General features: G+C 38.8%; 1 protein-coding gene across 1 annotated transcript in view; it reads right to left on the reverse strand.

The window, feature by feature from the left end:
- Positions 1–13,258, reverse strand: part of LOC113110925 (guanine nucleotide-binding protein G(i) subunit alpha-2-like) — a 64,642-nt gene that overhangs the window by 15,928 nt on the left and 35,456 nt on the right. The window contains exon 2 of the mRNA XM_026275214.1: positions 1,161–1,203. Coding sequence (XP_026130999.1) covers positions 1,161–1,203 — 43 coding nt within the window. The remainder of the gene's footprint in view (positions 1–1,160; positions 1,204–13,258) is intronic.

The raw sequence follows: 13,258 nt of genomic DNA on the forward strand, positions 1-13,258 counted from the left end.
AAACAGCATTAACTGCTGCCAGGGGCCCGACTACATACCACGCACATCAACAGCTGTTTATAAGAGTGTGAGCAAGGGAGACACATAGGCTACATACCCAGACAGGACTTTTAGCCATCAGCGTTACATTTGTACCTTTTGTGCCAAAAAATGCTGTCTAGGTAGGTCTAGGTCACACTGTCTTGAGACGACTTCTATGTGTAAGGCACCAAAAAGTATGCTTACAACGCATTAACAATTTCACATTTAGTTCTGAAACATGTCAGTATACAATTGCTACAGTGGGTGCAATTGCATGAAATAACGTGAACTAGTTTTATGGTCGTGTTACATGGAGCCTGATCTCATGACAAAAATGCACCTGTGGGAACTTTTTTGCAAGGCGAGAAATACGTAGCGCCATGTAGGTTTCGTGACATTCGATTGCTTTTTTTCCCCCCTGGAACTGATGAACGTTTTATGGTACGTTGGTCTTGTTTGTGTTTGTTTGTAAAATGAGTGGGGCTATAACTGTAATGCTCAAATGCAATCGCTCGTTTTACCGTCTCTAGTGTTCATTTCTGTTGGAAACTGCAGTGATATGTACTTATTGGTAGGTATTTAGCATCTTCTTCAATCATTTTGGCTGCATGAACCTATGCCCTTTCTTACAAACTGATCTTAAGCTTGAATTCAGATCTGCCTCCATTCAACCAAAGATTGAAGGATTGAACTAAGACTCTGTGCTACCTTTTCTCTCATTCGAATATACGTCACAATTTGGAAGAAAAGATCTGAATCTATTGCAACTTTAAACCTGTCTAGCTACCTGAATAGCTGTTCAAATTGACGATCAAGCCTTTGAAATGACTCCCTGAATCTGACTCACTGAAGTGAACGATTCTAAACACTTATTTAGACTTTGAACTCTGGGGTTTGTGTTTGAGTATGTGCACTTTGAGTTTATTAACTAGCACAGGGGCAAAAACTCCTAATGTCCCATTTGAAGAAACGTGTACGTTTGTGAGAAAGAAAATTCTCTTTCTTAACATTTTCTCACTTTAGATTTAGTTGCAGCTGTTCCCTCTCATATCATCCACACCAGCATCAACAGCTGGCATTCACAGATGTGTCTGAAAGAGAGTAAGAGATTTTGAAAAGAGAAAACATCGTTCACTCACTTCATCTGTTTTACTATGGTGCTCTTCCCCGATTCTCCAGCACCTGTGACAGAAACACAAAGAAAACAAGGTTATAAAAACAACACTCATACACACACTTCACCTTCAGACAGGAAAGCAAGCTCAGAGTCTAGTCAGAGTCTTAGAGCTAATGCACACCCTGTATTGCGAATGTGTGTGTGTGTGTGTGTGTGTGTAGCCTATACTTCCAGTAACTCAGGATTTGCTGACTTAGCAGCCGATCTTCATCGTTCCATTCTCTCCCAGACCTGGTGTTTATCAAGTTTGGCCTTTAATGGAGATGTCTGAGTGCTTCACAAACAGGAAACGGGGCCTTATCAGGGTAATTTCCACAAGCCTGCGGGGACACGCTACTCATTTGACATCTAACTCCCTCATTTGAACATTATATAAACACACAAAACATAACGGCCATACGCTAGAATCAACAAGCTCTCACAAGCACCCTCCAACATCTCAAAAACAAACATGTACGCGTCACAATGCCGTATCCGATACGGACTTGCACATGTTTGTTCTCTGAGGAGCGTGTTCGTGTCACATGACATGCAGCTCTGAGATGTAGCACTGCCCCCCGGCCGTCAGTCTGCGGCCCTCTTACACAACTCTAAACACACATGGATTACACCGCAAACCAAGCGGAAAACTGCCCTCAAAATCCAATGAAATGGTATCCGAAAATGCACTAAAAAGGGAAAGCCTGAAAAAGGAAAAGAAAGAAAGCCTGTGTTTGTCAAAAGATGGCCTTCTGATTTCAAAATCACAGTGTTAGCACACCTGTCAACGTGCCACACGCTCACACCCACTCACTCTACGTGAAGAGACGACTTCACACTCGAGCAGCTGCCGTCAACACTTCAAACATGCTAAATCAGTTCTCCCACATCTTACAGAGACGGCAGCCGTTCAGACTTCAGTCACGCATCAGTTTGCAACTTTCATCTGAAAGACATTTGCTGCTACTCCACGTTTAGAAAGCTGGTGTAAAGGGCTTTTCACACCAAGGATTGTAACTAAAACAGATAGTAATAGAAACCAGTTTTTTTTTTTTCAGTTGTTATTTTTTTGGATTTAGATTAAATAGTTTATTTTTTATAATTTAAAAACAATACTTAAATTATTTAAATTCATAAAATTTTAACAATGTGATGACTACACAAAACAGGTATTCTGTTAAAATTAAAACTTGGAAGAAAAAATGCATGATATTCCTTAAAAATAAAGTTGTAACAATTTAATTGAATATATGTTTGATGAAATCCAAGAGCTTTCTAACCCTCCATAAACAGCAGCGCAACTGAAACTTACAAGGCCCAGAAAGGTAGTCAGGACATTGTTAAAATAGTCCATTTGAAATCAGTAGAGTTGTTCCGATTCCGATACTAGTATCGGAAATATCTCCGATACCACAACAAATTCTGGCATCGGCATCGGCGAGTACATGAACCCATATACCGATCCGATACCATTTTCTTAAAAAATACCTAGTTATGACCGCAAGCTTTGCCTAACCGCTGCACGGTTCTTCTTCGCTGCTCAAAATGCATTGAAAACACAGGAAGTTGTGCTGTGTTGCCACAAGCAACCCCTGTTTAGAGCAGCGAAGAAGAAATGAAAACGCGTTAGCAGCCCTGATCTATATATGACTGGATCACTCATCACATTCTAAACTGCCAAAAGACAGTGAAGCCGCTTCTATATTATAGATCAGTGGTTAGCAGTATGTCTCTGTAGTACCGGTAGTTACAGACTCTCAAGTATATTCAGTACCGGCAGCTGCGTTCAGTCGCTTCCGTGTAAGTCAAAGCGCAGGGCTCCAGACAGTAGCCGAATATATACTAGTGTCTGTGAATATTAAACTGCAAAATACTATTTAAATATTACTCCCGCAAAATCTACATCTCTGTGGGTGACTGGCACAGATGCGCGAGAGCTCGCTGTTTTGTAGTCTCTGCTGTGTGTCATGAGGACACGAACGCATAAACCGTCACTTCATGAGAATTTACCGTTTCATTTGAGAATACTGTCATATCATAAACACAGACACTCAAAGATCTTCATGGCAGCCCATTAAAATAAATGTTTGGTTTACATGAGTAAATTGACAATATATAAAGCTACTGTTGTAGCCTACAGTAATAATAATACGTCTCTATAATAATAATAATTATGCCTAGATGGTTGCTTGTTTTTTACTTGTTTTGTTGTAAAGAGATTATCTGATTAATAGATCTTTTTTTATATTCCTAGACTTATTTGTTGCAGTTTTTTTATACAGTTATATTGTAAAACTTAAATACCTTTTTTAGTTTGCGGTGTTAGATTTTTGGCTGCATTTGAAGTTCTTTTTTGCATATGAAAATAAATAATACTGTCAAATTCATGTTAGATAATAAAAATACTGTAATAAATACAGTAGTTCACCATGTATTTGTTCATGTTTTATTGAGGGATCTGTCTGAAGCACACCATAAAAAGAATTCTAGCAATTTACACAGGGCTAGTAGTATATACAGCTGTATATACAGATACACACCCAGGTATCGGATCAGTACTCGGTATCGGCCGATACCCTGAGCCCAGGTATCGGAATCGGTATCGGGAAGAGAAAAAGGGTATCGGAACATCTCTAGAAATCAGTGGTACAACTGTAATTTTATGAAGCTTGAGCATTTAATAATTTTATGAAGGTTGAGTATTTACAGTGGAAGATGACTAAATTGTAGTGTGCACTTCGTCCCTCGGTATGGACACTAATTTAGTTATACCTTGTGAACTTGCATTGTGCTCAATCCCTTAGAGGACAGACAGGAGACGGGATAGCCCTTATGGGAAAATAAAAGCCTGTATGACTCAACATGTCTATTGTGTATTAGTGTTCACACATCTGGTGATTTGCACCTGCAGGATGTGGCCATGCATGTTTTAGTTATTGTCTGTGAATAAAACCGGCGCCACTTCCACGGTATGCTTTTAAACCATAAACAAAAGACAAAAGGTCATCAGATGAGCAGAACTCAACCAAACAACGTTTTCATGCATTACCAGAAAAACAATCATCTTTACATCTCTTTAATTTATCCAATTACGGGTTTAGATTCTTCGCAGGGTCTCTGAACTGAAAATCGTGTGCCATCTCCTCAAAAACTCATTTTAAACATGACTAGCGATTCCATTGGGATGGCAGCCGGGTTCTTCCTGTATCCAAGAACATTTATTACACAATGGCCTGTATTTTCAGCACACTACCAATTAAACCTGACCTGTTTTCATTTTATGAGCTCAATTCCAAAGCAATATGCACATGAATATTCACTTGCAGTTTTTTCTCTACTAGAAAAAAAGTGCAGCAGTAGAGCCTGTAGAGACCGGAATAATTATATAAGTATTATATAAGATTGGAATAATTTGAAAATAATTACGGCACATTCCAAATAATAAATAAATAATAACAATGTAAATTAAAGTTTAAACCCAAACAGGCCTGGTATCAGGTGTTGTTTCTGCATTGCATTGGTCTCATCACACGGTTGTGGTAGCTCAGATCTGAGGGCAGGCGTGGGTGTGTAAATGACAACATGGGCTACGCTAATGAGAGCTCACCAATACAGTACAGTGACGTGCCAGTGAGATCAGGTGTGCACTCCTGATCTGGGGCCAGGTTGTCTGGCTGAGGTTGACTGAGTTTTTGTGGTCATTATGGTCTGAGGAACACAGCTTCACAGTGGAGATGAGAATAATTCGGTTTTGTTGCTGCAGCTGCGACCCAGGTTACCACAGTACACATCTGTCTCCGTCCACCCTGCCTGTCTTGACCATGACTTAACCAGTTTTACGGTCTCTCAACTGCATTATGAAATCAAAAGCAAGTAATTTACCTATTTAAAAGGCTGAGATCATACATGTGATCCATCTAATCACGTTTAAACAGACTTAAGTTCTTGCTCTCTCTCTCTCTCTTACTTCACTCGTCTTCTGGGTTTTTGTATTCATTGCTCCAGCAGACAGACTTGACCACAGCTCTCCGCCCTTTGTGGTGCGGTTGCTAGGCATTAGCTCCTTTCTGCTCAAATTCTGGGAATCTCCAGGCTTCCACAAGCGGAGCGTGATCTCTCTGACTGTTCACTTAATAAATGCATCTCCCTCTTCTCCTTTTTCATCTGCTTGCAGGCTAGTCTAATAACCTGATGCTGGACTAATAATCTGATCTGAAGAGAGCCTTTAAAAAAAAAGCAATCAAAACAAATAAATAAAATATAATCATGCTAATGATTATAATGATAATGATGATATACAAAAAAATAAATAAACATGGGCAGTTAACAAAAACGTTTTTTTTTTACATGATAAAAAAAATAAAAAATAAAAAAATATAGTTTAATATAAAGCAAATAATAAAAGCACATTTAAAATAAAATTAAAAAAAAAAACATGAAATTCAGAAAGTCATCAGCTGATTCAAAATAGTTTTAAAAGGTAGGTAGGATATAGCAGCTTTCCCTAAATAAACGAACATCAAATATTAGGGTGGCCATATGCATCGTTCATACGGGACAAATCCTGGCCAGGATTTTAATATTGACTAAAATATCCAGGTTTTGGCTATTTGCGTTGTGTGACATTCATGAGAGCTATGCTTTCGAAACAATATCGCACCTACTTTGGTGTCTTTTCTGATCGTGTGCAGCGATGCTTCAAGTCAAACGATCAAATATGTGCGCATTTTTGCACCACTTTGATTGTTCCCTGTAGATCGCACCTTCTCACACGGAGCCCCATGATTGGTCGATTATGTACAATGCCTGCATGTTATTGGTCAAACTGTTTTGGTTGTTTTAGGCAATATTAAAATCTTGGCCAGGACGTGTCCCGTATGAATGGCGCATAAGGCCACCCTATCAAATATCCACATTTTATTTTATCATCTCGCAGTCTTTTACTTGCGGTTTCCTTTGTAAAATGTTTTCTAAGAATCCCTTAAAACACATGCTAATGTCTGTGTCCTTCTGGGCACAGCTACAAATCAAAGAGCTGAAACATGGCACAACAAATTTCCATTAGGATTCTCTGTGCGGAGTACAATATTGTGGTGAAACTCTTTATGGCAAAATAATGGTATATAAAAAAAAGTAACACGAAGAAGCAATTTATTAATCATGCACTCTTTACATACACAATACATACACAATACATACAGCACTTACACACCAAATACTTTGGATTAACGAAGTGATGGTGTAATAAGCACTAAACAACCTTGCAGTGCCTCTAGGGTCATTTATAATGTTATTTGCATGCTCAAACCACCGCAGGATAATGAATCGGCAAAGACAGAGCTGTTGTGAAAACAAACACTTTTGATTCAGCTCACCCTGATCAATGCTCTGGAGGAGAGCGCAGACTGATGATGCCCCGCAGACGGGCGAGCGTGATTGTTTTTATGCCCGTTTTTATCGCGTAAACGGATAAAACTGTCAGCCTTTTATTGGGCTGTCTGCAAAATTTATTTGTCTGCTTATTTATGGCATTAATTTTTTCCCTCAGGTTGGATCATCGCCCTCTAGTCAGATCGATAGGGTTTAGAAATGTTCTCAACACGAGTGAGACGAAAGTCCAAATGTCTTACACATTTGTTTGGTGGTTTCACAAGGTATTGCACACATTCGTAATACCTGAAACAACAACAAACACACCCTCCCTTGGTGACGTAGAGAGATGTTTGTGTGTTCAGTAAATAAGCTTTTATTGGTCTGTGGGCAAGACGCCTTCAAAACCTTGACAATAAACAGAGACTGTGGACATCTACAGCTTGGTTGCACCTGCTGATCAACTGTAACACACACAAGATTTGTTCAAAATCCTAAAGAGCTACTTAGAATACAGCAAAGGCAGGATATTAAAATAACTTAGCACTACACAGGCAGCATCTTGAAAATGTAAACATTGTCTGTGATTTAAACAATGTTGCCAATCTAAGCTAGGGCTGTGCAAAAAAATCTAATGCAATTTTCATGCACATCTCGTCAGTAAAGGCGCTTCTGTGATTAGTACTATGTCTCCAGGCCTAAGCTAAGCTAACAACGTGATATTCAAAAGATAAAAATTTATAGCATTATTTTGGGTAGTATATTGTATATTGGGTTAAAATTATTACCATGTTACTATATTCTTTTGACTAAATAGTGCAGACTGTGGGGGACAACACAAAGTTAGCAAAAATAAAAAATAGGAAAAAAAGATGCATCTAGATACACCCTGAAAAGTTTAAACCATTTTGAAATTGATTTAGCATTTTTATAAAAGCAACCCTCAAATGCAGCATGGATTGCAAGTAACTTGCAAAGAAATCTATATGAAATATTAAAGATGTATTAAAATATTAAAAAAGAAGAAATATGTCAAAACTCTTGATGTGATATGGTCAATCCAAAAGGAATAATAAGCAAGGCTTTTTTGGAAAGCACATAATAATGCATCTAAATCACAGCTTCCACAACATCTGACATGTGTATATTAGTGGATGGGTGATGTAACACATTGGGAAATGCAGAATAGAAACAAAAGACCCTTTCCTCATCCGGCTCCTTAGACGCCAAAGAGCGTCACGTGGTCATTGTCCCAGAGTTCCCCAGTGTCCACTGAGGGAGGGAAATCCATGCCAGTCCCATCCGCCTGGGGCCATCCTGCTCCCTATAGGCCCTTATGGGGCTACAAATGTGTGTGTTTGTGTGTGTGTGTGTGTGTTTCTGTGTGTCAGAGGGGGTGGAAAGAAAAGGACAAAGAGGCCAGTGTGAGCGTGGCTCTGGTTGTATGGACAGCAATGCCACTGTTTACCATCATTTAGGTCACAACAATTACAGCTGAACCAGCCACACACACACACGCACACACACACACACACACACACACACACATAGTTAGAGCCTCTAATGCTGCCGGGCCTCCATCAGCACCGCAAAACGGAATATAACAGCGCCTACATGGGCCCACTGAACTGTTAGGAGGAATATGATTGCATCAAACAGAGGCTTTAACAGCCTAGTCCACTTCCAGCTTCAATCATTTTGGCTCCTCTTAAAATTACAGCTCTGATAGTTGGACAAAGAGCCATAACAGATTTTAGAAGCTCAGCAAAAGCAGCAGTAATGAACTCCTAATCAGGCTGTTGAGTTTGTCTCTAATTTAGGGCGGTTCGTTCTTTGTCCTTAGCCTGCGGTCTGTCTTGGCTAGCTTGGGCTGTACCCACCAGTCTGGTCTGGTATGACAGGCTGTTCAGATGGTGTGATGTTTAAATATTCAAATTGATTTTCCTACAGGCTTTTATGCTGGCTGGCTTTCCCCAGTTCTGTTTGTCAGTGTTTCCTTACATGACCACTCTGGAGGAAGTGGTGTCAAAACTACAGGAATGAAGAAGTTTCTCAATGCCATGACCACATGAAGGTGCATCTCAATAAATTAGAATGTTGTGGAAAAGTTCATTTATTTCAGTAATTCAATCTTAACAAATTAGAATACTTCATAAGAATTGTTGGACTACCGGAAGTATGTTCATTTACTGTACATGTTCTCAATACTTGGTACGGACTCCTTTTGCTTTAATTACTTCCTCAATTCAGCGTGTCATGGAGGTGATCAGTTTGTGACGCTGCTGAGGTGGTATGGAAGCCCAGGTTTCTTTGACAGTGGCCTTCAGCTCATCTGCATTTTTTTGGTCTCTTGTTTCTCACTTTCCTCTTGACAATACCCCATAGATTCTCTCTGGGGTTCAGGTCTGGTGAGTTTGCTGGCCAGTCAATCACACCAACACCATGGTCATTCAATCAAATCCTGCTGAAAAATGAAATCAGCATCTTCAAAAAGCTGGTCAGCAAAAGAAAGCATTAAGTGCTCCAATATTTCTTGGTAAATGAGTGCAGTGACTTTGGTTTTCAAAAAACAAAATGGACCAACACCATCAGATGACATTGCACCCCAAATCACCACAGACTGTGGAAACTTAACACTGGGCTAAGAGCTTCTCCACCCTTCCTCCAGACTCCAGGATCTTGTTTTCCAAATGAAATACAAAACTTGCTCTCATCTGAAAAGAGGACTTTGCACTGACAACTGCTAGTAAATTTCACAATTAAAGAAAGAAAGAAAGAAAGAAAGACAATACACTGAATTAAGACCAAAAGATGACAGACATTAACCCTATTGTGGCAGGACGACACAACTTTGGTGTTTTGTCCTGTAACAGTTAAGGTTAGATGTGGGTGGGGAGGAAGCTGGTCCTAGATCAGGGAATAAGGGAACAAAAGGTCTGAGCAGAAAGCATTTCCTCCAAACCCATAAGGACAGAGGGAGAGAGATATTGGGAATATATCATATTGCCCAGAGTTCCTCCTGCCTTACACTTCCACGTGTGTTCATACAGACCCAGAATGCAGGAGGTCAAAACAATGAAAACATTTCCCAAGGAAGAATACAATAGCACACACACACATACACACACACACACACATATAAATAAATGTTAACATTTAAAAATATATTTTTTTTTTACTAAATCTGGGATGAATTTATTTCCATTTTCCAAGCACTCAGAGGATCCACAAGAGAGAGACAAAGATGAAAACCCATGGCATCTTCTCAAGACTTGCTTAGAGAAATAAAGAGATGATGACATAAACATAAAAAAATAAACATGTGGTGTGTGTGTTTACTGCGGTGTGTGTGTGTGTGTGCACTTGGATGGGTTAAATTCCAAGTATGGGTCACTATACTTGGCTACACATCACTTCACTTTCACTTTTCACTTTAACTTAAAATAGATTCTGGTCTCTCGTTGGCTCATGTTCCTCCTTACATGAAAGTCATGTTTAATGAAATGCCCATTTTATCCTCTACAATATTTGTTTTTTTTAGGTTTGATTGTTAAGAAAATAAATAACAGCTCTTTTCAACAAACCATGTGATTTGAGGTATTAAGACCGTTGCAAAACTGGCCAACACACGTTTTTGTTAATAAAGCCGAAGACAATAAATAAGAGAGAGAAATCAATAAGACTTCTGGCCTAAATAGACTTCAAGAGACAGAGGAAAAAGTCTGAGCTCCATGCATGAAAGTTAAATAATGACCCATTCATTTAGAAGCAAGACGGTCATTCTCATGACCTTTGACCACGTGTCCACTCCGCACACGCACACTTCAGAAACCCACATCACATGTGCCCTTGGCAATCAATCAAAACAACCAAGGACAAACACTACAAAGAAGTGAAATTTCAGATTACTCTCCAGCTGCAACATCTGCATCTTCTGCCAGCTCGTGAGTTGCTTAATTAGGGAAGCACAGTGTTATCGAATGACTCTAACAGGTCCATTGAGAGGCATGTTGATGTAAATAAAGTGCCTGGTTAGAGGTTATGCACAGAGTAATATCTATTAAACACCTGCCTTCAGGGCCCTTGTGAATAAGAGAGTCAGTTTGTGTGTTTGGCTGGGCAATGTATGACTCTTGTCTCATTAATCTAGGCAGACAGTAGAAGGACGGAGCATTGTGTGTGTGTGTGTGTGTGTGTGTGTGTGTGTGTGTGTGTGTGTGTGTGTGTGTGTGTGTGTGTGTGTGTGTGTGTGTGTGAAAGTCTCAAAACAAGCAAGCAGCAGCCCAGAGGCCTTGAAGTCTCCTGGCAGACTCCGATCTCTTCTGAGCTGTTCAGTCTAACTCATCTAAAGAAACCCTCTCAACACATATAAAAACACATCAGATGCATCAAGCAGCTTTATATCCCTCAGCGCGCAGCAAATCTCACAGACAAACGAGTTTTATCACATATGAACACACGCTGTTCTCCCAGTTTTGGTACCTTTAGGCTCATGTGCACATCAAAATCGTTGCCAAGCCATTTCAAGCTTACTGCACACACAAAAAAAGCAAGTGCTTCCTCGAAACCATGGTATGTATAAGCATAAAAGACCTCAACCTTTCAAATATTATTATTTTTTTGTTCCGTTTTCTCAAGTCTATCTATACAAGCAGTACAGAACATGTAGAATTTTCAGCCATGATGCATTCTATTAAAAAAAAAAATAATAATAATATATATATATATATATATATATATATATATATATATATATATATATATATATATATATTTAAAATACCATAGTTACAGTACATATTATGATATTGTAAGACTTGTATTGTGTTAGGTGGTGTTCTAGGATTTCTGCAATGTGTAAGGGAACAGAATTGTGGAATCCAGTCATAACAATGGAATTTACTGTATATAGTAGAGATGCACGGATGAGCTCAAACATCACCCAAATCCACTGCTGCAAATAAATTATCCGCCTGCCGCCCACCCGCAATTAATTAGAATGTATTTTTTTATTACCCAACCCGCGGATTATCTGCAACACCCGTGGATATATCCGCCATCCGCGCATCACTAGTACACAGGGTGGAATGTCATGGAATTGACAAAATTTTGAATGAATACATCTAAGTAGGTCAGTACACTTAAATCAAAATGCCTTCATTAATGACAGTACTACTACTAATGATAAAATTATTATTAAAACATTATTTTTAAGGAATATTTAGTAGAAAAAAATTATTAACCAGATTTTATTCACCAGAAAATTGTAAATACACAACAGTATTTATGAAAGATCTATCAATAAAATAATAATAAACTAATTATTTATAAGATCAATGAATTAGACATGCTTTTGATTATAAAAATTTAATACAACCATTAAAATGGAATCCAGAAAAAAATATGGATAACACTGAATTTGGTAAAATATAAAAACTGTGAAAATAAATTTTTTTTGAAAATACGTATTTCATAGGGCTTTGAAAATTAAATTTTTGTAAAAAAAAAAAAAGGTTTCATGATTTAGACTTAGCTTAGACTTAGATTTAGCTTTTTGATTAATATTTAACCATTAAAACGGTCTAGAAATAGTAAAACAGAAAAAATGGAATCCAAAAAAACTAAAAAATAAATAAACAGAATTAGCTATTACAGATAAATCCATCCGTAAATGAAATAAAATGAAAATAAACTGTGTTCAGTCACTTTATTTGTTGGTTGATCAGACCATCTGTTCCTCATAAAAGTCTGGATAGGTGACACTAGCCTCAGTTTCAGCCCTCATCCGCTTGGCAACCATGCTGTTCGTGCCGATCGATTCGTAAATGAGAGGAAAAGACTGGAGACTGCACCCCGTGCACTGGCTGAGGGGTCAGACAGTCAGAGTTGCCATTAATAGGTAAAGTGTCAGATCCGGGCAGAAAGAACGACTTCAGGTCTGTCTGCCAAGTATGCAGATCTCAGTTACTAATTTCCAAAAGCAATTCTCACAATCATGTGACTTTTTAAAACCAGTCCATCCTATTACCATCAAGACTCTCTCCTCTCAGTTTTATAGTCCAGGGATGAATGAGCATAGATAAATGCGGATGCGTGGGGGGAGTCTAAGCGTTCAGCACAATCTTGCTGCAGATCTGACAAAACAGAACCGGGCGACTGGCCAGTGAGAGCGTGTGTGCATTTATTCAAGAGAGAGAGAGAACAGTATGTGCATGCCTGATGTTTTAAGCATCTAAAAATCAATCAGCCATGTGAACCCTTATCCGAGGTGACGGTTTCTTCTAGCTGACGCACAGATCAAAAAGGCTGCTTTGATTAACTCCACAAACAGGAAATCCTCTTTAATTCCACAGCTGCAAAAAAGGACAAATGAACAAAAGCATGTGACTGTCCGGAGACTATACAATGAACTATAGACACACACACACATATATACACAAAAGAATAAACCATACAGACATAAACATACACAACCAGACACTTGTATGAGCCAAGAAGGGCATGAATGTGAAAAGATACTTCAGATGCTTCCGGGTACTTAATCTGCCATTGTTTTAGAGAAGGAAACCCGACATCCACTTCAGAGCAGAATGATGCTGAAACAAAGCTTAATCTGACAATCTGTACAGCTGGACTTCCTTCTGTAGACGAGAGTATTCCTCTAAAAAGTTGAAGTACACTGGTTACTAGGGGTGGTGAGTGTAACGGATA

Source organism: Carassius auratus, chromosome 11, assembly GCF_003368295.1.
Source record: "Carassius auratus strain Wakin chromosome 11, ASM336829v1, whole genome shotgun sequence".
Taxonomy (NCBI): Eukaryota; Metazoa; Chordata; class Actinopteri; order Cypriniformes; family Cyprinidae; genus Carassius; species Carassius auratus.